This window comes from Pseudophryne corroboree, chromosome 4, assembly GCF_028390025.1.
Source record: "Pseudophryne corroboree isolate aPseCor3 chromosome 4, aPseCor3.hap2, whole genome shotgun sequence".
NCBI classification, from domain to species: domain Eukaryota; kingdom Metazoa; phylum Chordata; class Amphibia; order Anura; family Myobatrachidae; genus Pseudophryne; species Pseudophryne corroboree.
Genome location: NC_086447.1, coordinates 451,931,715 through 451,957,500, shown reverse-complemented (window position 1 = coordinate 451,957,500; position 25,786 = coordinate 451,931,715). Strand labels below are relative to the sequence as shown.

The 25,786-nt window shown below is 45.3% G+C and overlaps 1 protein-coding gene across 1 annotated transcript in view; it reads left to right on the top strand.

Annotated features, from left to right (window-relative positions):
* MDN1 (midasin AAA ATPase 1) overlaps window positions 1–25,786 on the top strand; it is a 695,825-nt gene that overhangs the window by 451,833 nt on the left and 218,206 nt on the right. The window contains exons 52-56 of the mRNA XM_063916985.1: window positions 3,602–3,708; window positions 18,497–18,630; window positions 20,622–20,782; window positions 24,753–24,876; window positions 25,213–25,423. Of these exons, the coding sequence (XP_063773055.1) occupies window positions 3,602–3,708; window positions 18,497–18,630; window positions 20,622–20,782; window positions 24,753–24,876; window positions 25,213–25,423 (737 nt within the window). The remainder of the gene's footprint in view (window positions 1–3,601; window positions 3,709–18,496; window positions 18,631–20,621; window positions 20,783–24,752; window positions 24,877–25,212; window positions 25,424–25,786) is intronic.

Sequence of the window (25,786 nt, the reverse complement as noted above, 5' to 3'; positions counted from 1 at the left end):
TGGTGTGGCTGGTATGAGTCTTACCCGGGATTCAAAATCCTTCCTTATTGTGTACGCTCGTCCGGGCACAGTATCCTAACTGAGGCTTGGAGGAGGGTCATAGGGGGAGGAGCCAGTGCACACCACCTGATCCTAAAGCTTTTACTTTTGTGCCCTGTCTCCTGCGGAGCCGCTATTCCCCATGGTCCTGACGGAGTCCCCAGCATCCACTACGGACTACGAGAAATAGAATTATCGGTAAGTAAATTCTTATTTTTTATCTGCATTACTATCTACTGTCCAGGATAGTGGAAGTCAGGACAGTAGAACATCTGTACAACTTTACTCCTTAATTGGATTAAAAACTCATTATCCTTGTTATCCACTGAGGTCATGGGTTCGATTCCCACCATGGCCCTAACTGTGTGGAGTTTGTATATTCTCCCCGTACTTGCGTGGGTTTCCTTCGGGTACTCCGGTTTCCTCCCACAATCCAAAAATATACTGGTAGGTTAATTGGCTCCCAACAAAACTAAACCTAGTGTGAATGTGATAGGGAATATAGATTGTAAGCTCCACTGGGGCAGGGACTGATGTGAATGGCCAAATATTCTCTGTAAAGCGCTGCGGAATATGTGTGCGCTATATAAATAACTGGTAATAATAAATAATCCAGCTGTTAAAAAAAAAAAAAAAAAAAAAAAGCCCAACAGGTTTATTTCAACGCATCAGAGTATAATGGCTATAAGGTGCCAGCCATTGTCAGAGCGCACTCAACCAGAGCAGTGTCAACTTTGTGAGCAAGGACAGCTAAGCCATCAGCTAATGAACTTTGCAGTGCAGCCATCAATCCATACTTTTAGCAGAAACATCCAAAGCATAAAGTTTTGACACCTACTCTGTAAGTAAAGTTCTACAAATGGCAACAAAATAAACAGTAATTACAACAAGCAACTGATGGTTTTATATGTCTATACTTCCAGTTCGGTGTTCAAATTGAGACACTCAAGACACACGCAACTTTCTTTGAGCTGCTCCCACTCTGGAATGGTATCCGGACTCCAGGTCGACAGCACAAAGGTCGACACACCGTATGTCGACGCCAATTGGTCGACACACCTTAGGTCGACATGTACAAAAGGTCGACATGAGTTTTTCACGATTTTTTTCTTTTTTTGAATCTTTTCATACTTAACGATCCACGTGGACTACGATTGGAACGGTTAAGTGTGCCGAGCGAAGCGGTAGCGGAGCGAAGGCACCATGCCCGAAGCATGGCGAGCCATGCGAGGGGACGCGGTGCACTAATTGGGGTTCCTGGTTACTCTACGAAGAAAACGACACCAAAAAAACTCATGTCGACCTTGTCCATGTCGACCCTTTGTCCATGTCGACCTTTTGTCCATGTCGACCTAAGGTGTGTCGACCAATTGGCGTCGACCTTTGTGCTGTCGACCCTCAGTCCCAGACCCTCTGGAATGCCCTCACACGCACATTAAAACTCTCTGCTAGTCTCCATCCCTCAAACATTCCCTGAAAACTCACACCTTCACGTAAGCTCATCAAATTCTGGAACTACAAACCTTCTTACGTTAAATTAATAAATTCTGGAACCTTCATAAGCCTCCCTTATGCCCATGAGGGGTGAAGGCGGAGCGGGGGATCAATCTGTAGTCGGGAGGGGGAATGATGAAATATAGTTGTTGTGCTGGAGGGGGATTACAAAAATGTTTTCTTAAATTTGCCGCCAGGTGGTACATAAAAGGGGCTTTTTACAGGGGGTGGGGGATTATAAAACATGTGTTTATTTTTTCATTAATTGTATTTGCTGCTAAGGGGGTGTGGGGTCAGTGTTACGGTTTAAGACCACGGGGGGGGGGGGGGTACTCTTGCCAATGGGGGTTGGGAAGTTACTTTATAATGGGGGCATGGGTGAGGTACAAAACACCCCCTAGATATATAGGTAGATAAATATAATTTTTAAATACAATGTTTTAATATATTAAAAACGTTTTCAACTTTAATAAGTAATAAAAAAAATAGTTTGAGTGGTTTTGCGGGACAAAAAAATGTTCAGGTAAGTGGTTAAGAGCCTTTGCAATCTGGCTGGACCATTATGCAGTAGGCAGCACATGTCCTTGTTTATCAATGCTTCTTTTCATACAGATTGTAAGCTCGCGAGCAGGGCCTTCCTACCTCTGTCTGTCTGTTACCCAGTTTTGTTCCATTACTATTTACTGTTGTAAAGTGCAACAGAATATGCTGTGTTATATAAGAAACTTAAGAAATGGATAATACATAAGGGAGGAACTACCTAATTTAGTACAAGTTAGTGTGCATGATAGGTTAAGGTAACCCTGTAAGACTGCTATGGAGAATATTCCTCTTTTTTTTTGTTTTTGGACTATTTACTATCCCTGATCAGGGTCATAATTAGGGGTGTGTGAGCAGTGCTGTTGCCCAAGGAACAGAGCCTTGGTGGCGGCACCAGGGCTACCCCACAGCACCTGCATGTGGTTTGTTGGGTGCCAGGTACCCTGCAGCTCGTAGTACTGCTGCAGAGGCACAAGGGACGGTTTGGGCAGGCAGCCTCTAGGGCGGTGTACAGTGCTCTACTTCCTAACCCCTAGGCATTCCATGATGTCGTGTATAGGGTGCGGTGTCAACACTGGGCAGCATAGAGCCCTGATCAAGCTCGGTCCCTTATAGCTTTGTTCAGTTATTGAGAACATCTATTCAGGTGGCATTGTTGGCTCTGTTTAAGAAATCAGGCCATTAATATCTTGTCAGATTGTATACAAATTACTCCAAATTAAACACTACGCAGGGGCACACGTAGGATTTTTGGAGAAGGGTTTCCAAATGTTTTATTTAGAGCGATTGTTGTCAGCCCATGAAGGATGCACAATTAGCACGTAAAACACTATAATCTGCCCCAAACAAAGTGCAGTGTATGTAATACAGTACTTTAGACATACAGGCCCAATGATCACAGTAAGCCATTTACCAAATTCTCTCTGGTGCGTTATTGAACGCTGAGATCCACAGACACATACAGCAAACTAGGTAGGAAAATCTGCTGCCACTTGGCATATGCAGCAGCTCCATTCCACCCTTTTAGTGGCTGCTGGCTAGGTTTTGAGAAAGTGGGTTTCCGGGCAACTGGAAAAACCCCACCCCCCCTTGCGTTTTCCTATGCTACTGGGACTTTCATAGGGACCAGGCAAATGCTAGGCTCAACATGCGTGGATCTTATATTTGTGAGAGTGTCTTTTGTCAAAGTTAAATCCTAGGAGAATGCGATGGAGAGGATATACATTCATGTACAGATTGATTTACAGCCTCTTATGATTTGTAGTTCAACACCAGCTTGAAAGGCACACCTTGTTTTTCCAACTTCATGTAGACATGCCTACACATACAAAGAAACAATTGCATATAAATCGGCAGGATGCAGTTATATTTTCGGCTATCAGGATCCGATTCGCTGCCGATATACCGCTGTCTGTATACTGACAGCCGACATCCAGTATACCGGTATATCATCCGTATTCCAAATCTGCATGTATAAAAAATGGGAGAACGTTTAAGCTTTTTAATGTAGTGCTTCTTTTCTTTGCAGGGCAATACTGCTTATTAACAGACTAAGGCAATCTTTTCTTGAGACTCATGTAACCAGGACAACGAAAAAACAAAGTGCTTTGAAAATTGCTATTGAAGTTCATAAAGGTAGATGTCTTCCTTTTTGTTGTGTTAGCCTTTACATTTCACATGGTTTTTGTTTTTTGTAAATTAGTTCTACATTTTTATTAAATAATTTTTGAATAGAAATGCAGTTCATAAATTAATATTCACTGATTTTTCAATTATGAGCCAAATGTAGGGTAACCTGTAAGTTTAAGGTCTGTTAGTATAAAAAGGCTGCATGTTCCCTTAATTTGTGATTGATTGCTTTATACTTATGAAACTACATGTACCTTATTGAATGTGGGGCCTAGCAGTCCAATGTTTTAGTGAGAAGTTACTCCTGGTAACATTATTCAATAGATGTAAAAATTCCTTGTACTACAAGAGAAATTGAAATAAAACGCCATATGAGTTTTGGTTTAATTGAAACCTGAGATCTAAGGTCTGAGGGCGTTACTAAAGAGAGGGTGTGGGATATACTTGTAAGTACCAAGCAGCCATTTAACTATTGTTGGAGACCACAAGTGGAAGTGAAAGTGACATAGTAAAGGGAGTGGATTGGCCCTTTTTTGCATAGTAGAAATCTAATTAAACTGAAGGAAAATGTTTTTATGCAAAATAGTACAAAAATAAATTATTTTGTTGTGAAGCCCAAGCAAGCTGGTAAATGGTCACCTACGGTATTCGGACTCCGGTCGACAACAAAAAGGTCGACACACCTTAGGTCGACATGGACAAAAGGTCGACAGGAGCAAGGTCGACATGGAAAAGGTCGACATGAGTTTTTCACAATTTTTTTCTTTTTTAGAACTTTTTCATACTTAACGATCCATGTGGACTACGATTGGAACGGTAATCTGTGCCGAGCGGAGCAAAGGCACCATGCCCGAAGCATGGCGAGCCATGCGAGGGGACGTGGTACACTAATTGGGGTTCCCGGTCACTCTACGAAGAAAACTACACCAAAAAAACATAAACTCATGTTGACCTTTTTCCATGTTGACCTTGTTCCTGTCGACCTTTTGTCCATGTCGACCTTTTGTCCATGTCGACCTAAGGCGTGTCGACCAATTGGCGTCGACCTAAGGTGTGTCGACCTTTTTGTTGTCGACCTGGAGTCCCAAACCCTCACCTACAGCTGAATTCTGTTTTATGTCTTGTAGTCTTGCTCTTATTGCTTCCCTTTTGTAGCATTCAAACTTACATTGGCCCCACATTTTGCTGTATGTATTTTAAATTTTGAGACTGTACGTCTAAATTAGTCTACACCTCAGGTATTGCCTCTGTTCTAGAAGTTTGTGTCATATGTAGCAATGGATTAGGTATGATATGCCGGCAGTCGGAAGACAGACGCTGGGATCCCGACAGCCGGAATACTGGTGGCGAGCACAGCGTGTCCCCTTGCAGGCTCGCTTCGCTTGCCACTCTTCGGGCCCGGTTCACAGGGTTATATTCCCCCTCAGGTGGTGGCGTGGGCCACCACCCGAGTGGGGATTCCGACTGCTGGTAATTTCACTGGGTGTCGGGATTCCGGAGTCTGTATCCTGACAGCCGCCGGGATCCCGTCAGCCGGCAAAATGAATGCCTCCCGTAACAATGAAGCCATTTGTGAAAGCTTAATGTACATACTGGATAAAGAGGAGAAAAACACATACTTCAGATTATTTTAGGAAGGAAAAGTTTGGAAATATTACAGTACCGATAAAGTGCATGTTTTTCCCCTGAAAACATTTCTGCATTCTTTATAGCCTGAAGTTGTCCGTGCTACATGTGTGAAAATCTAGCTATTTGATACATTTATGTATTTGTTTTGACAATGACATCTAGAGGCTAGAATAATGTATTGTCACTATCAAGCTGACATGTTAAATATCAACGTTCTCCATTTTCTAATAAAGATGTTTGCAAATGTCTAGTATATTTTGTGCTGTTTGTAGTACTAAAAGCTAACTTTCTTGCTCCACTAGGACAGTTTTTTGTTTACGATCTCAATAAGATTAGGTGGCCTGCTTCAAAGCAGTCAGTTGCGCGCCAGATCAGTCTCACTATCCAGCATGCTTATTCCACTGCTGGATTGCCAGTTCCTAAATCTGTGCAGGCCTACTCGACTAGGTCTATGGGTTCTTCTTGGGCGGCTGCCCGGGGTGTCTAGGCCTTACAGCTCTGCCGAGCAGCTACTTGGTCAGGTTCGAACACGTTTGCAAAGTTCTACAAGTTCGATACTTTGGCCTTTGAGGACCTTCAGTTTGGTCAATCAGTTCTGCGGGAACCTCAGCAGTCTTCCACCCGGTTTGGGAGCTTTGGTACTTCCCCATGGTTCTAAATGGATCCCCAGTATCCTCTAGGACGTAAGAGAAAATAGGATTTGAATTACTTACCGGTTAATCCTTTTCTCGTAGTCCGTAGAGGATACTGGGCGCCCGCCCAGTGCTTCATTCTTCCTGCACTGTTACTTGGTTAATTATTCTGGTTTGTTCAGCTGTTCCTGTTTCAAGTTTGATTAGCATCGCTTTCCTCTTGCTTGTGTGCTGGTACGGAATCTCACCACTATCCTTTTCTCTAAGAATGTCCGTCTCCTCGGGCACAGTTTCCTAGACTGAGTCTGTTAGGAGGGGCCAGCCCACACTATCAAATTCTTAAAGTGCCCATGGCTCCTAGTGGACCCGTCTATACCCCACGGTACTAAATAGATCCCAGTATCCCCTTCGGACTACGAGAAAATAATTTACCGGTAGGTAATTAAAATCCTATTTTTAGTGTCAAACCACCATCCAGGACAATGCCAAGATTCCACACATGATCTGTGTTTTATAATTCTATGCCTCCACGTGTAAGTCCAGTTCCAGTTGGTTGGCTATGCTGCAGTCTTGTCCTTTGATGTTGAGGTCCTGTCATTAGGACGTCCTTTTTATTAGGATTCAGTCTCGGTCAAATGGCACTCATCCACTCCTGGAGCTTAGCTAGACGTTTAGAGTTGTTATTGGGTTCTCAGTGCCCGGAGCAAAGGACAAATACAGTTGTGTATCATCTGTATAGCAGTGATAGACCAGGCCATGGCGTCTGATTATTTCACCCAGTGGTGGCATGTATACTGCAAAAAGCATGGGGGATAGTATAGAACCTTGTGGGACACGACATGGCGTGGTTTACCTGCACTGTTCTCTGATACAGATGAGGATATACAGGAGGAATGGGAGGACTTAGACCCCGTTAGTGGGGATCCCGATTCTACTCAGGGTATTGAACCCCTAATTATGGCTATACGTGATGTGTTAAAGCTCCCTCTAGAGGACGCTGTCACAGCATTCATTTTTCTTTGTACAAAACAAGCCTAATGTCACTTTCCCTCATTCTGCAGAGTTAGATGACCTATTCAAGCTGGCCTGGAAAAATCCAGACAAAAAAATCCAAGTATCCCAAAAATATTTGCGCACTCTCCCATTTGCTCCTGAAGGTAGGAAATTTTGGGAGGAACCCCCAGGGGTTGATGTATCAGTCTCTTAACTGTCCAAAAAGGCAGTGCTGCCTGCCCCGGGATCCTTTACTATAAAGGATCCTGGGGATAGGAAAATAGACAGCACTCATCTATTTACATGGCAGCAGATGTATCGCACGGGTTGCTGGATGACCCATGCCATTCATTCCTGGGCCACTCAAATTCAGGAGGGCCTCTCTGGCGATATGCCCTTGGTCACTAGGGTGACCCTCCTAAAACACATTCAGGACACTACACATGTCCTCTGATTCACTCAAGGAGATGGGGAGCATTAATGCTAGGACTTCTGCCATGGCAGTGTCAGCGCACAGGGCCTTGTGGTGGTTGAGTCAGTCGATTGTGGATGCAGAATCCAAACATTCTGTATGGAACCCCTCCCATTTTTTCTGGGGAATGGCTTTTTGGGGTTGAATTGGATACCTGGATTTCCAAAGTTACGGCTGGGAAATCCATATTTCTCCCCTCTGGGGCCCCACCGGCGAGCCACTCCTATCCAGGGTCGTCTGTACAGTCCTTTCGATCTCACTTATTTCTCCGGCAGGGTCCACAGGTTATCCACAGGATAGCAATGGGATATGATGGAGCGATAGTGGATTGGCACCAAACAATCAGAAGCTTTCAGTCCTCCCAGGATGCAACGTGCCTGCCTACTGGCTCCTGCAAATCAGTTTTTTGTTTGGTGCGGCAGGAGCCGGACCATGGTCACAGGCCTGCTGTTTTTGGCAGCCCTAAGCTTTCTTAAATTATTTTTATAGTCTTACTACGTTTTCTGAGTGATTTTTCCTAACAGCGTCTTACACGCATATTGGAAAGAGTCGCTCCAACATCTCTCCGCTGGGTCGCAACAACGCTTACCCACGGTACAAGTGCTGTCTCGACGGATGTCGGATATACTAGCCGGTCCAGCAGACGTTTCCAGGCTGTGGCCGGAGCACGGGGAGAAGGTAAGGCATCGGTTCCACTTAGCAAGGGAATAACGGACACAGCTGCACTGGTTTGGGAGGAGACTACCAAACAGTAGCTGGTGCGCCGCCACCACGGGTACTCCAGCGCTAGGCCTTAGGGATCATAAAGCACCAGGAGTAGTTTGAGGCTGCTATCCCTAGGGTTGATGTCAGCGGTGGGGAGTCAGACGCTCTCCTAGTCGCTTCTCCCCCCAGTTCATGACCAGTTTCCGTCTGTCTCCCTCCATGAACTGATTGCCTCACTTCCGTCTCAGACGCTACCACAAGGGGTCTCGGTCGCAGCGTAGCCGCTGCGTCTGTGTACACTAAGCGCTACCGCGAGAAGACCCGGTCGCAATACAGGCGTCTGTGAGACCGGTGCGTCTGTATGCACAGTGCGTCTGTGTTCACTAAAAGTTCCCGGAGCGGCAGTGTACACTAGTAGCGTCTGGATCCACTCAGCGTTCGCTAACGTCTTGATCAATCTTGGAAGTGAGGTGAGTCTCCCTGTATCCCACTCTGAGTACGGGTTTTACAGCACTAAATTTCTATCTACTTTTTGTCAGTATGAATAGTTAAGTTTAGTGCCTATTGCATATGAGTCTGTGTACATTACTGTGGTTTTCTTTGCAATGCTCCTGAATACGTTAAGATCTGTATAAAACAGAATTCAGTAATATGTACTCCTACATACTTTGAAATATGTTTGTAGTTGATAATATGCTCATATGACTAATATATAATGTGACTGACTGCTAGTGTGATTGCCGACTTTATATATGTCTGTCAGTGGTTTCTTCTGAGCCTCAATGCTGGTGCTTGGGATGGGGTCAGATTGATATCACTTTAATATAGTAAAGTGATTACAGTCACATATTGTGTAGTACACTGTGAAAAGCTGATGATTTATCATGTCTAAGAGCGGCAAAAGTGACGACGTTACATTAACAGTAACACTCATAACATGTTTGTCCTGCAAAGTGGGATTATCCTCGCAGGATCTGGCACATGATGGTTTATGTACAAATTGTTTTGCTTTTCAGCAGATTGCAAGGCAGATCCCTGTTCAACGGCAGGTAGATCCACCTTGGGCTATATGTTTGCCCAGACCTTGTCCAGTATAGCTGAACGGGTAGTCCCTACAGCTTCAATCCCAGGAGTAGGGTACACTATTAACCCATACATGCAGCTCCGTTCCTACGGTATATCCCCAACAGCTTCTCCAAGGAAACAAGCTGATAAACAGAGTGTAAATATATCATTAAATTCACAGACTACACAAGATGATACATCAGATGATAGCTCTATATACTCTGCTTCAGCATATGAAGAACATGTAGAAGGTATCCGTTCAAAGGATATAGCTGAATTAATTGGAGCAATGAATGCTATTCTGTCCTTAGAGGATTCAGCAGAGCCGATGTTAAAAACTATGGCACCTGTGTTTAAACGTCCCAAAACCGTTAGTGTCGAGTTTCCAGGGTCAGATCAACTGATGGAAATCATGGAAAAAGCTTGGGCTACACCCAATAAAAAATAGAGTTCCAAAAAAATCTGATTCCTATTACCCTTTTCCAACTGGGGACTGTTTAAAAAGAGAAGTGCCTCCTATGGTAGATACGCACGTCATTCAATTGGTGCGAAAATCTATATTGCCTTTACCGTCAACATCATTAAGTGATGTCACAGACGGAAGAGTGGATGGGTTTTTGAAAACCATATTTTCTCTGTCAGGGGCAGTCATAAGGCCAGCCATGTATACAGAAGTGGGTTCTCTGCGCACTGAGGTGATAATGTGAGTCGGGGTGTGCTGCTGGTAATGAGTGGTGTCCCACCCCTCTTAAATGGTAAGTACACAGATGTGGATAAATCCACGAGGAACCTGCGCTCAACCCCTAATATTGGTTGTAAAATGGTTCAGGTGTAGAGTTGTGTATAAACCTAAAAGCACTAAACGAAAAGACAGGTAATGCACTTATGTTATTTATTTCATAAATTTCAAGCTACTAAGATGATGTCTTTCCCAAAGACCGAAAACTCCGTTTATATAGTCAATGGGTGCATCAGGCACACTCCTGGCTTGAGCTCACTTGTAAAAAATGCAATGTTCAATTGAAAGAACAATGATGCAATTATGCAGAGTAAAAGAAGAAAAATGGAAAAAGAAGAAAAATGCCACAAAAAGTATACAAAAGTCCAAAGAATATGTAAAGTCTGTACAGACTGCGGCGTCCCGCTGGTCTGTGCTCTGGAGTAGATTGTTCCCTTGTACAGTGATGGACAGTAGTAATGTAGGCTTTGGTTAGAGTGGAGAATAAAGAACCCCGGACTGGCGTGCTTCCTCCTGCTTCGCGTCCCACAGTGGAGTGCCTGGTTCAGACACGCTCCGTGGGGCTGTTAACCTGTGGTGCGCGCCTGTCACGGAGGCGAAGTGGACGCGGCCGGAGCTCTCAGAGCGGCTGGCCGCGCTTCTCTACCTCCTAAGGGGACTTAACCTTCTCCTTTCCCCTCCACCTTCCACCACACGCTGTCTCTGGCTTCTTCCGTAACTTAGCAACCGGTTGCTTCCGGAACTCCGGATCACGTGACCGGATGGTTTGCAGAGAAGATGTGCTGCGCTGTCGTCCTTTACAATGAACATTCATCCTCAGTCCAGTATAATTAGATAGGTGGCTCCAATGCGTTTCGACCTATTAAGGTCTTCCTCTGGGATGGCAAAGGCGGTAGCTGAATGGGCTGAGGTACTGGAAAACGGGCTTTCAGAACCTACTAGGGAGTAGGAATCCCATATAGCTCACATGAAGCAGGCTGCGGTATTCTTAGAAGAAGCGGCAATAGATATGGGTACTATTGCTTCCAAAGCATCGGCCTTAACGGTAGCTGCTCGCAGAGCAATCTGGCTACGTACATGGAAAGCTGATTCAGAATCTGAGAAGGTTCTGGAATCTGCTTTTTGTTGAATATTCTGTTTGGTAAGGAATTTACAGATATTCTGGAGTCAGAACAGAATCCAAGAAGGTCAGGTTTCCTGCCAATTATAACCCCAGGCCTAAGGGTTCGGTTTTTCGGGCATTTCGGTCGCAAGGGGAAAAAAAGGAAAAAGTGATCATAAGCAGCCCCAATACAATACGTTTTTGTAAGGCAAAGAAGCAATGGGCCACCAGAGGGCCAGCTTCCAAACCAGAAAATAAGTCATCAGCCTGATGGTGCGGGCCTCCGCCTGGGGGACCCCAGGGTAGGGGGATGACTTCAGTTTGCACACACATGGCAGCAGTCGACAACATGCTTGGGTGCAGGAAGCGGTATCTGTGTGTTATGGTTTCCCTTTCAAGAAGCAGCCTCCTCCTGGTACTCTACTTGGCTCCCTGAATTAAAAACTCTTGAGGGAAGGGAGGTTTGGGCTTCTCATTCAATAGTCTCCATATCCCGATTGTGCAGTGATGGCACGTTTAAAATCTTTCCAGCAATTGAAGGATGAGTTTAATTTGCCTAATTCTCACTTTTATAGACTTCAACATGCCCTACAGTCTCAGTTCAGGGATTCACCCCCAGTACTTCTCCCATTTCTCATTAAGACCTTTTTAAGCACACTGGGACGAGTTAAGGTGATTTCTTTCACCTACTCGTACCTTCTTACTACATTTCACACAGATTCTCTCTCACATCTCCGTGAGAGATGGTAGGGTGATCTAGGCCCCATAGATCAAGATGACTGGGAGCTCGCCCTGGAGTAGCCGTGTATGGTCACTAAGTCCGTTATGTTTCAACAGATACTGGGATTTTCTCCTGCACCAGTTAGTCTCGAATAGAGGCGAAGGCCAGAGACCTGCAATAAGCAGTTCAGAAATTGCTTCAGTCAGGAGTAATTATTCCAGTACCCCCTGCACAACGTGGACAGGGTTTTTACTACAACCTGTTTTTTGGTCCAGAATCGAATGTGTTTCGGCCCATTCTTAATCACAAAATGTTAAACAAATACGTTTTGGTACCACAGTTCCACATGGAGACGTTACGCTCCATAGTTTTGGCCATGGAACCAGGGGATTACATGGTATCTTTGGATATACAGGATGCTTACCTGCATGTTCCTATAGCATTATCTCAAAAGTGTTACCTCAGGTTCGCCATTCTCCAGCAACATTTTCAGTTCCAGGCCTTACCCTTTGGGTTAGCCACAGCCCCCAGAGTATTTACCCAGATTATGGTGGTTATGGCATCTTATCTCCGCAAGCAGGGAATAAGAATTTTTCCATACCTCGATTTTTAATCCTGGCACAATCTCAGGAATTGCTCTTGGTCCATCTTCAACTGACAATAACTTGTCTACAGAAGCACGGATGGCTCCTAAATTGGGCAAAGTCATCTCTGATTCTGTCACAACGGATGATTCACTTGGGGGCTGTATTGGATTCAAGTCTGCAGAGAATATTTTTACCTTGGAACAAGATATCCAAGGTGCAGTTAAGGACTCAGGAGTTGTTACACAGTCAAACAATATCAATTCATGCAGCAATGCGAATGATGGATTTGATGGTGTCAACATTCAACATGTTGGAGTAAGCACAATTCCACTCAAAACCTCTGCAGCATCTGATTCTGGCAAAATGGAATAGAGCACATCAGACAATAAAGAAACAGACTATATTACTTTCAGGAAAGGTAAAAAGGTCATTAGCCTGGTGGCTACAGACATCCCATCTAGCCAAGGGGAGACCCTTTTGGATATCAGATTGGGAGGTCCTGACAACAGATACCATTCTTCAGTGCTGGGGAGCAGTGTTCGGAAAATTATGGTTCCAGGGACAATGGATCAAAGAAGAAAGTTGCCTGCCAATAAACCTGTTGGAACTTCGGGCCATATTCATGGCACTGATTCAGGCAAAGGACACTCTGCAAGGAAAACCAGTCCAGATCCGCTCGGACAATGCAACAGCAGTAGCATACCTCAACCATCAGGGAGGAACTCGCAGCCAAAATGCAATGAAGGAAGTATGTCACATACTAAAGTGGGCAGAACTCCCATCTTCCAGCATTGTTCTTCCATCTTCCGCAGTATTCGTTCCAGGAGTCCTAAACTGGGAAGCAGATTTTGTCAGTCGACACACCATTCAAGCAAGCGAATGGGCTCTACACCCGGAAGTATTTCAGACTCTGGTAGACAAGTGGGGTTTGCCAGAGAGAGATCTCATGGCGTCCCGTCTGAACAACAAAGAACCAGCATACAGGTTAAGAACAAAGGATCCCGGAGCCATCCCTGCGGACGCATTGTCAGTGAAATGGGATTTTCATCTGGCATATCTGTTTCCTCCGAACATCCTGCTACCCAGGATGGTGAGGAAAATACAACAAGCAAAGGGTGCCGTAATTCTAATAGCTCCGGCTTGGCCCAGAAGGCATTGGTACATAGATCTGCAGAGGATGTCGATGGATGCTCCAATTCTGCTCCCTCAACGTCCGGATCTACTAATGCAGGGTCCTTGTTATCACAGGCATCTGGATCGACTGTCTTTGACGGCGTGGCTGTTGAAACCTCTATCCTGCAGTCAAGAGGATTCTCACAACAGGTAATTCAAACTATGCTCAGAGCAAGGAAACCCTCCTCAGCTCGTATTTATCACCGAATATGGCAAGCCTATATTCTTTGGTGCAGTGAAAGAAGTATGGACCCAAAATCTTTCAGGGTATCCAGGGTCTTAGATTTCCTTCAGGCAGGAATGGATAAGGGTTTGGAGGTGGCTTCCTTGAGAGTGCAAGTATCAGCATTGACTGTATGGTTTCAAAAGAAAATTGCCAATTTACAGGATGTGCGTACTTTTTTCCAGGGAATGCTGCGCATTCAACCTCCTTTTGTTCCTCCTGCAGTGCCTTGGGACTTAAGTCTAGTCCTCAAAGCCCTTCAAGTTGCTCCGTTTGAACCACTTAATAAATTGGATTTTAAATGGTTGACAGCTAAAGTTTACTGAATATGGCATCAGCTAGAAGAGTGTCAGATTTAGGAGCGCTGTCATGTAAATTTCCTTTTCTGATTTTTTTTTTTTCATCCAGATAAAGCAGTTCTCAGAACTAGGTCTGGCTATCTTCCTAAGGTGGTATCTAAATTTCACCTTAACGAAGAAATTGTAGTCCCGGCTTTTCATGTATCGGGACTTTCTGCGGGAGAAGCGTCGCTGGAAGTAGTCCGGACATTAAGGATCTACGTGGATCGTACCAGTGCCATCAGAAGACAGATTCTCTCTTCATTCTCTACGGATTTCACAAGAGGGGATGGCCTGCTACTGAACAGACGCTAGCAAGATGGCTTCGAATGACGATCTCAGAAGCATATTCTCAAGCTGATCTCCCTGTTTCGGCTAATGTCTCTGCTCACTCTACACGTAAAGTAGGTCCTTCATGGGCAGCACAACATGGTGCTTCAGCAGAACAGATATGTAAGGCAGCCACATGGTCTTCCATTAACACATTCATTAGACATTATGCCTTGGATACTTTTGCCACTCATGACGCTGAATTCGGGCGTAAGTTCTTACCATAACGTACATTTCTCCGGCAGGGTCCACAGGTTATCCCCAGGATAACAATGGGATTTCCCAAAGCAATTTTTAGTGGTGGGGATGCTCCTTATTGGACAGGAGAACCTAAGGCCAGAGGTACCTCCTCTACAACTTACCTCTGGTGCTTCTAGTGCAACTAGAGGCACCAGAGGTAAGTCCAGAAAACCTGCAAGCACCAGCTCTCAGGAACAGACTACCAGTTCTGCTTCCACTAAGGCCTCAGCATGACTGTGCCCACCCACCCCGAGGGGAGCTCGACTGCGTCACTACAGCCGCGTCTGGGAGGCTTCCTGCCAGGATACCTGGAACAGAGATCTCGTTTCTATGGGCTACAAGCTGGAGTTCGACAGTTCTCCTCCTCCCAATGATTTTTCAAATCAAGCTTACCAGCTTTGGAGGATATGCAAGTTACGTTGCAACAGGCCATCCTAAAGTTGATCCAGTCCCACGTCATTGTACCAATAGCGCAACGCGGCAAAGGGTTTTACCCAAACCTGTTTGTGGTGCCGAAGCCGGACTGTTCGGTAAGACCTATTTTGAATCCAGAATCTTTGGATCCTTACTTGAAGGTGTTCAAATTCAAAATGGAATTCCTGTGAGTAGTCAGTGCGGGCACAGAAAAACAAGAATTCATGGTCTCCTTGGATATCAAGGATGCCTACCTCCATATTCCGATTTGGCTGCCTCATCAGGCGTACCTGTGGTTTGCACTGCTGTACAATCACTTCCAATTCCAGGCACTGCCCTTCGGCCTGTCCACAGCTCTGAGGGTGTTCCCAAAGGTGATGGCAGAGATGATGTTCCAGGTCCAGGGAGTCAACATTGTTCCTTACCTGGACGACCTTCTGATCAAAGCAAGATCCAGGGAGCTTTTGTTGCTCCATTTCGACCGCACTATCCAACTTCTATCACGTCATGGGTGGATCCACAACTTACAGAAGTCCCACCTGGAGCCGACTCGGCGTCTTCTGTTCCTGGGGATGTTGCTGGATACTGTGGACCAGAAGGTGTTCCTACCAGTGGACAAGGCGAGAACACTTCAGGAGATGTGTCCATCCATCTTTGCATAAGAAAGTTGGGGAGGATGGTCGCCTCCTACGAGGCGATCCAATATGGCAGGTTCAATGCTAGAACTTTTCAGCTGGATATCCTGAGCAAATGGTCCGGTTCACATCTTCAGATGCACCGGATGATACAGCTGTCACCTCAGGCCAGGATTTCACTCCTGTGGTGGTTGCAGTCCTCCAATCTACTAGAGGGCAATAGATTCAGGATTGGACCCTCCTCACGACAGATGCGAGTCTATGTGGATGGGGAGCTGTCACCCAAGGGACGCAGTTCCAGGGCAGGTGGTGAGCCCATGAAAGCCTCCTTCCAATCAACTTTCTGGAACTTCGGGCGATCTACAATGCTCTGCTTCAGGCCTCTCCTCTGCTCAAGAATTACACGATCCAGGTACAGTCGGACAATGCCACAGCAGTGGCATATATCAATCGACAAGGAGGGACAAAAAGCAGCGCCTGCATGCGAGAGGTGTCAAAGATACTCCTCTGGGCAGAAAGAAATGCAAGAGCAATGTCGGCAATCTTCATTCCGGATGTAGACAACTGGGAAGCGGACTTCCTGAGTCGTCACGATCTCCACCCGAGGCAGTGGGGACTCCACCAGCAGGTCATAAACCGGTGGGGCTGCCCGCAAATCGACCTGATGGCTTCTTCTCTCAACAAGAAACTTCCCTGGTATTGCTCATGAACCAGGGACCCTCAGGCAATGGCAGTGGATGCACTGACGTCGCCTTGGCCTTACTGGCTGGTCTACCTGTTTCCTCCGATTCCGTTACTCCCCAGGGTGCTCAAGCGCATCAGAAATCTGGGAGACCAGGCAATTCTAACCCGGATTGGCCTCTGAGGGCGTGGTACGCGGATCTTCTTGCCATGTCCGTCGAAGACCCTTGGCATCTACCACTAAGAAGAGACAATCTTCAACAAGGACCGTTCATCTTCCCGGACTTACGGTGACTTCATTTGACGGCATGGAGGTTGAGCGGAACATCCTAGCTCACAAAGGCCTTTCCAAAAAGTTTATTGCTACCATGTTTCAGGCCAGGAAACCTGTCACGTCAAAACACTATCATCATATCTGGAGGAGATATGTCTCTTGGTGCGAGGACCGCACGTATCCGCCTGCGGCATTCCGCTTAGGATGCTTCCTTTGTTTCCTGCAGGCTCGTGTGAATAAGGGCTTACGTCTGGGTTCCATTAAGGTCCAGATTTCAGCCCTCTCCATTTTCTTCCAGAAGAAATTGACAGTGTTGCCAGAAGTTCAGATCTTCTTGCAAGGGGTATTCCACATTCAACCTTCTTTTGTGCCGCCTACGGCACCCTGGGATCTGACTGTAGTATTGGAATTTCTTCCTGGTTTGAACCTCTGACGGTAGAAGACCAGTACCTCACGTGGAAGACGGTGATGTTACTGGCCCTAGCTTCTGCTCAACGTGTCTCAGAATTGGGGGCCTTGTCGTGCAAAAGTCCATACTTGGTCTGTTACGGGGACAGAGCGGAGCTCCGTATTAGGCAGAAGTTCCTGCCGAAGATTGTCTCTGCGCTTCACTTGAATATCAGCCCATTGTGATTCCGTCCAGTTCTGACGCTTCTGCTTCTCCGGAGGCATTGGATGCTATGCGAGCCTTGAAGATCTATGTCAAAAGAACGGCTCGGATCAGAAAGACTGATTCTTTATTCGTCCTCTATGATGCGCAGAAAAAGGGTTTTTCTGCTTCTAAGCAGTCCATTGCTCATTGGATTAGGCTTACTATTCAACAGGCCTATGTGTCGGCAGCCTTACCTGTTCCTAAGTCTCTGAAGGCCCACTCTACAAGATCAGTGTGTTCATCCTGGGCGGCTGCCCGTGGAGTCTCGGCCTTACAACTATGCCGAGCTGCTACCTGGTCGGGGAAGAACACCTTTGTGAAGTTGTACAAGTTTGATACCCTGGCCAAAGAGAGAACCCATTTTGGGCAGGCGGTGCTGCCGCAGTCTCCGCCCGTTCCCGCCCATTCTGGAAGCTTTGGGACGTCCCCATCGTACTAGATTCCCCAATATCCCTTATGGATGCTAGAGAAAATAGGATTTTAATTACCTACCGGTAAATCATTTTCTCGTAGCCCATAAGGGATATTGGTCGCCTGTCTCAGTGTGTTGCAGGTTCTTGTTATGTGGTTACCTGTTCAGCTGCTGCTGTTGTTACCAGCCGATGCTAGTTGTTATTTGTTAGTGGTGTACTGGTATGTAAATCTCACCACTCTTTGTTATCCTATTTCCCTCCCTCATATATGTCCTTGATCCTTCGGGACGTTTTTACCTATAACTGCCTGTGGGAGGGGGCAAAGAGGGGAGGAGCCAGCACACCCAGCTGAAGAAATTTAAAGTGCACTGGCTCCTTTGGACCCCGTCTATACCCATCGTACTAGATTCCCCAATATCCCTTATGGACTACGAGAAAAGGATTTACCAGTAGGTAATTCAAATCCTATTTTTGTGTATTTACACAAAATTTGCTTAATGCACAGAAATATTAAAAAAAATATTGTATAAGATTATCTTCAGTCTGTGTGTATAAGGAACATAAATGCATTCTGTGTTTAGACTTGTGACCCATCCTCAAGTTAGCTCATTAAAGTATGCAAATATTCCAAAATGCGGACAAAATAGATAGCCAAGCATTTTGGATATGGGAGACTCAACTTGTGTGGTGGTGGTGGTGATATTATTATTATTATTATTATTATTATTACTCTATGGCAATTGCTCTTGAATTATAACATTTTTCTGCCTGACTAGATCCAGCTGTTCACCAGGACCTGCCTCATCCAGTGGTAGCCCATCTTGCTCCATTTTTTGACATCTGGGACATGCTTGTGTTTGAGTGCCTTGAATCCATCCAATCTCCATTAACAGATGAATCTAGCTTAGAGGTGAGCCTATGTTTGGGGATTAATATTTTTTTTTTTTTTTTTTTTGCAGCATCCACCTACAAATTCTACATTTTACTGATGTAATAGATATGTGCTGCTTTGCTGTGATTAGCTCCGCCATTTTCTGTGCACCCGTTTTCCAGAATATTATCCGTTTTCCTTGTGTGAACAACTATTTTCTTTGTGTAGCACATCATTCATGGACTTTACTGTTGATAAAGCAGAAATGTACAGTAATGGTGGATTACAGTCTTAAGTAATTATCTCCCTGTTCTGTAAATTGTGTTTACATACATTTCTTTTACGTTTTGGTGGGGGTTTTTTGTTTGTTTTTTAAGATATTGCCCTTTTAGTTTTATGTACAAAAAGATATCTAGAAATAATAATTTTATTTTTATCTTCAACTTTATCAGTGTTCTTTGCAGATCACATGCTCTGTTCCTATCTAGCCTTTAAATTGAGCTATCAAATGTAATGTTTATGCATTCTGCTTCAGAACTCCTAGCTGATACTGTTATGCACATTAGGGCAGCATGTGCATTCACATCAGAGAATCAACTTTACATACCAGAGCACTACTATTTTATATGGGTGCAGGTTTGGGAGACACTCTAAAGGGGGGTACACACGGAGTGATGTTTAACTAATTTCTAAACAATCTGACTAGATTCCTTAGAAATGAGCCGAGCATCGCCCGTATGTAGGGGTGCCGGCGACAGCGCGTCGCTATCGCCGGTGCTAGATTGGCCTGCATGGCACAATCTAGCAGGTCGCTCATTTCGCACTGCGCTGAGCGGGGGGAGAGATGTGTGCTGAGCGGTCTGTGCTAGACCACTCGGCACACCTCTGGGAAAATCTCTCCGTCAGTATGGCCCTTAACTTCAAAAGTTCAGTTTTATACATGTTGAGTTTAAGAAAGTGTTTGGGACATCCATGATGAGATGGGGGGAGGCAAGGTAAATTGAGGATAGATTTCAGTATTATCAACATACAGATGTGTCCTCTTGCAACTTTGCTCCATACGCTACTAGTTGCTTAACACGAGTGCCGTGTGACTCTGTAGTGCATCTTTTTTTTGCATCTTTTGCCGTGAAAATACATCTTAGACGAAATGTAATGTAATATGACGCACAAGCAGCTTCTGCTGATTAAAATTATATGCAGCATGCCTATATTCTGTGTGTAACAAAAAAAAAGTAACTCTGCACCGCCGAGTCCTACCACAACATGAAAAGCCTTGTTAGCGTGACTGCAGCAAGGATATAAGAGGACACATCTGTAAAGCTGGTTTTGTAGACTGAAGGAGGAGTTGAGTTCACCAAGGAAGTAAGTGTAGAAAGATAAGAATATAGACGGCTTTGGGGAGTGCCACCAGGAGAAAGAGTGGGTAAGTAGAGTTAAAAGTACAGAGAAGGGGAGTGGTTAGGAAGAGAGCTGAGGGAGGGCAATGTCACGGAACCCAGAAGCGGTAGATTTGAAGTAGGGTGGTCATCTGTGTTAGGCTTGGGCCACACACACTGTTTTCGACGGACCCGTTTTGGAGGACCCGGGTCCGGTGAAACCGCTATGTGGAGCCGCATTGTGTGAACACATACATTCAAATGTATGTGTTCTCCTTGAAATCCAGTCGTCCTGTCATCCGGCTAAACCGTAGCATGCTGCAGTTGGGTCCGGTGAACGCGGCGACGCATATGTGTGGGTGGCCGCATAGGAGCCCATGTACAGGCTCCTTCCTGCCAAGCGGGTCCTGCTAAAACGCAATGTGTGGCCCCAGCCTTAAAGGCAGCTGACAGGTCAAGGAGGATAAGAATGGAAAAGTGGCTTACATTTAGGTGTGAGAAGGTTAATAGTTATATTGTTAGAGACCATTTTAGTGAAGTGAGGGTACTTTAAGAAATATAAATCTTAGAGTATGATAGAATTTTTGTAGCTCCTTCACTCATTTTTCCTTTTTCTTTTTACCAATACTGTATGTTGTTTTTACCCTGCAGGCTATGTCGTGCCTCCGCTGGCGTGATCGGTTCAGGCTGGTGTCTGACAGTGTTGGCTTGGAATCTTCTGATCTGGCTTTGCTAACATTACACTGGCACTGGGTTGTGAAGCATTCTGTGAAAAAGGTGACTCTGCTCTTACTTGGACATGATCATCACAGGTTTGTGCCAGTGCGTTAGAGTAAAGTAAAGACACGTTTTTCTTAAGGCTGATTAAACTTGAGTGGGTTTTTTTTTACACCAGGAAAACAAAATATCCAGCACACTGCCAAAGACATATCTCATTCTATTACAGTATATAATTAGCCACCCACCCAATTTTACTACGGGGGGTTATTACATTGAGCAATGACAGTCTCTATATTTAGTTACATAGTCATGTTTTTTTAATAGAAAACTAAAGGTGCATACACTATGTAATACGCCATATGAGCGATATCGCATTATGTTTCCCCCTTCTGTGCGGTCGACATAGTGCATACACACTGTACGATATCGCAAGTGATATCGTACAGTGACGTCATGCTGCAGCCAGCCCGTGCATGCATTTTTGGACAAAAAGTCCAAATTGAGCTGCATGCACTGCCGATAGCAGGGGACGGTAACTATGCACGGGATCGTGCATCATTCATCGTCTGTAGCATACACACTGGTTGGTATCACACACACAATATTGCCCAGAAGGGTGAAAATTAGCTAATGTGCCACTACAGGGACCAGCACTCCCTGCAAGCTACTGACCCCATATTTGCCCCTTATAAAATGATACACAAAAGGGAAATTGTCAAATCGGTTTTATAGGCTTTGGCAGGTGCTAGAAAGGAAGGGCATTTCTAGACAAGAAAAATGCCACAAGCACACTGCCGTAAGCCAGTAAAGAGATAGCATTGTATTGTATTTGTATATAAAGTGCAAATAACTTGCTTTCTCCTATAGTCATTGGGGACACCGGAGAGACAATGGGGCGTAGTTGGTGCCGGCGGAGTCTGGACACTAAGGGCGAGGTTAAATTGTGGCGCCTGCATTTCACACCTGGTTTTAGGGTGAAAGGGTAGGAAACAAGTGACAGGTATATGCTGACAAGAATAGAAAAAAAGAACAGACAGCAGAGCTAACACAAGTCACAGACAATGCAGAATACAAATTAAATACACTGCAATGGGCACTAAATCAACCACACAACTGCAGTGGCAGATAGGATATAGCACTGTATCCTGGCTCCTTGGAGTGGTATACATTGGGACTGGACCTAGCGAGACCTGTAGCTGCAACTGAAGTTTGCTGCCATGGGTCTCTGAGGGTGGAGGAGGAGCAGCTCAGTGGCAGGAAAACCGCAATGGGATATTGCCTTGAGCTTGGAGAGGGGCCGCAAGCAGAGGGCTAGCCTCCCCTATGCTGACGTTACCCACTGGTACCCTGGCCTCTGAAAGAGTTAACCTGCGCCAGTGAAAGGCCCTGGTGGTCTAGTGTAGTTCTGGACGAATCAGAGTGCACCAGCACCTCCGGGAACCGGACGAAGGACAGCATACAAGATGCGGGTTTCCGTCTGACCTACCCACCTATGTCGGCTCACATTCCTAGGTCCCCTGTGGAGCTGTGCTAACCATGCTCCATATTACCCTGCCGGAAGTACCTGGCCTGCTGCCGGCGGGTGATGGAGCAGCAGTGCCTGGTGTCCACATGACAGCCTAGCGCTGCTGCTCAGTTGTAGAAAACAGAAAATGAAGTTAAACCATAAAATAAAAGCTTGAGGGCTGCTGGTTTCCAATTAGCATATTGGAGCTCTGGGTGATTTACAGGGCTTTGTGCCAAGCAAGACTCCTGCTCCAGTCAAGGTTCAATTGGACAACGACATGGCAGTGTCCTTCATCAGTGGCAGCGCAAGGAGCCTCCAAGCTATGCTTGAGATGCGCAGTGTCCTCAGCAGGGCAGAACGGTATCTCCCAGTTTTGTCGGCAGTCTACATCCAAAGGCCGACTAGTTCCATGTCCGTTGTCTATCGTGGAAGAGTGGTCTTCTCATCCAGGAGTCTTTCCTAAAATAAATGGACCATCTGAACCTTTGTAGTGAATGTGTAGTTGGTCCCCTTGTCCTACCCTCTATTATACTGCTTTCCCTCAATGTCCTGGTACCTCCGGTCATCCTCGCACTCGAGCAAGAAGTCCGAATGGCCATCCTAGACGTTCAGTTTGGCAGAGAAGGACACTGTAAGCTGACCGCTTACGGATGTCTGTTCTTACAGGCAGAGGTGGACTTGGATCTTCGACTGTCTTCCTTGAAAATGCAGTCCTTAGACATGGTGTGGATCCTTGCTCTAATGTACACAGAGCTAAGGTTTTACTCAATTGTTAAGTGGGGTTAGCCTGCCTCCAAACACATTATCGCCAATTGAATTCGGGCAGTCGTCAGCCTCTTTCCCTTCTACTAACCCTCCAGTTACAGAATCGGTAGCCGCTCACTCAACCTGGTCAGTGGCGATCTCATGAGCAGCTCGGCGTGGTGTTTTTGCGGAGCAGCTTTGTAGGGCTGTCACTTGTTCCTCAGCACACACCTTTTATAAGCTTCTGCTGCCTCTAGTTACTAGTTTTGGGTAAAGGAGCATTAAACTGGATGTCCTCTTGTATGCTTCTCTATTTGCTTGGGTGGTGGTTTTGTATTGTGGCGCTCCATGTCTGCTGAAACTACTTTTTTGTGTATGTTCCAGGTTTTCTCCTCTTCCTCTCCTCCTTCTTTTGAACTTTGCTAATACCCCTTTTCCACTAGCTCAAAAAACACGGGTAAATGCACGGGGGCGAGCATTTACCCGTGTTTTTTGCAAGTGGAAAAGGGTTAACCCGGATCAAGTGACCCGTGAATCCTACCCGGCTATTTACCTGGGTAGGACACGGGACTGATCCGGGTAGGGTTGTAGTGTAAACGGGAGCCGTGTCGATGCGACACGGCTCCCATTTACACTGTATGGAAGGGCGGCGCTGGGAGATCATGTGATCTCCCTGCGCCGCCCCTGCCGCGTCACTAGAAGCGTCACCAACCCGGCATATGCCGTTTTGTTGTGACTGCTGATGGGAAAGGGGCCGAGCACGGGTCGCAGCAGGGGGCAGCTCCCGTGTCAGGCTCCCGGCTGCAACCCGTGCTCGTAAGTGGAAAAGGGGTATAAGTGTAAACTGCCTGCCCTGGGCGGGGGATAGGGTATAGTAGAGGATGAACCTGAGCGGTCTGAAAGTTAACTCTTAGTGCCCAGACTTCTCTAGCACCAACTCTACTCCATTGTTTTTCCAAAGTCCCCCATAGCATCAGAGAAACTGATTGATCAGGTAAGAAACAAAGGAATAAGTGTACTATAGTGGCACTGATCGTGTCGCTATAGTTCTTCCTGTTTCGCCTGTTTACCAAGGCTAAGCAAGAAGCAGTACCGACGCAATGCTTTAAAATCTCTGCTCCTGGAGTGGGGGCGTAAAACGCCAATGCAAACCCACCCCAGGCTTTCCCTGCCAGACCCCACAGTGCGTCTGCCTAGTTCTGATGCACTGTGCCTCACCTCCCCGGCTTGCTCCAGTGGGGGTATGTGCGAGCTCTTGCAACCATCACAGACTTTTATGTGCTCAGTCTGGAGCCTAGCAACCACTGCGGGTATGTACACAGACGGGCTGGTAATCCCTGCCGATATGTGAAATGTGCGCTTACCGTTTTTGAATACATCAGGATGCTTTTCCATCACCATACAGTAGTGTTTTAATGGCAAAATAGTCAGATGTTGCCAGATAACGAGGAGAAAAGTGATTTTTCTGTTATCTGCTTTCATACAAAGGACTGTTGTACAGTAAATGTCAAATAGTGTTGGTAATAGCGTGTTTGACATTTACTACCGCTTCATACTGTACATCTTCCTCATGATCCTGTTGTAGTTCTGCTGTGTTACAAAATAGTTAGATGCCCTTGCTTTGCTTAAAATTTTGTTTATTTTTTTGGTATGTATGCTATTTAAGACTGTTGGGCTTTTAGAAATACCAGGTATTGCTTTATCTATTACTGTGTTCCTGTTATGTAAGGCTGAGGGAGTTAGATTAAAATGTCAAAATGGTTTGTTCACAGTGAACTATACAATTGAAACACTCCTTATTTTTCTTGTAGGCTTTCTCAGGAAGTTCAGTCGATCTGTTTGAGCATTCAGGAGTGCCTTGCCGTCTCTTCTTCCCAGACTTCTGCCAATATAAAATTGCTGCAAAAGGTTCTTGTTAGACCTCTGCCTTTCAAGGTATAACTTATTCCTTGTATGCTGAACGGTTGTATTTTGACCTAAATAATCACATAATGCTATTCCCCAAAGTACAGTAAAATAAACATTCTTGCTTCAGATTACTTTGTGCTTGGTCAGATGCATATGTTTTATGACCTTTTAGATGTGAGTAGTCTTACTTACCATTCAGCTTTACATTCAGATTTGTTTTTGTCTGTTTTAATTTAAGTTGTTTTTTATACATAAATTGGTGCCTGCTGTTAAAAAAAAAACAAAAAAAAAAAAAAAAACATTGCAGTGTAACACTGGTGTGCTAGTGCAACATGCACCAACCTTTTCTGTCTCCATTTACAGGAGGAGTCTATGGTACAATGTGTGGAGAAACTGAAAGTGCTCAGCGCTTCCCTTAATGTAGTGGATCTGAGACCAAATAAAGGAGAGAGCAGATGGCAACAAGAGATATGCAGGTTAAAGGCAGCTAGCTCAGCTTGGGAAACAAAATTCAATATACTTAAAGCTTGGACATCTGTACTTCGGGCAAATCATCAAGAAGACATCAACTCTGGTAAATGTATTTTCTGTAATCTGTCCTTGAAATCTGCACATAGATGTGTAACATCACTTCAAAAGAATTGAATGCTACTCTTGTTCATTTATATGCAATCGGATACAATAGAAAGTTCAGCATGATATGGTAGTATGAGGACTTTTACCATACAGAGAGATGAGATAAGAGGATTTTGGTACTTACCGATAAATCCATTACTCTGAATCCTCTAGGGGACACTGGAGTCCTATACAGTACGGGTGTGAAGCTTGCAACCGGAGGTGTGGCACAATCTAAAATTAGCATTGTCTGCATGGCCGGCTCCTCCCCCTTCACATCCCTCCTCCCTCCGTTTGAAAAATTTGACTGAGAGAATAGGAC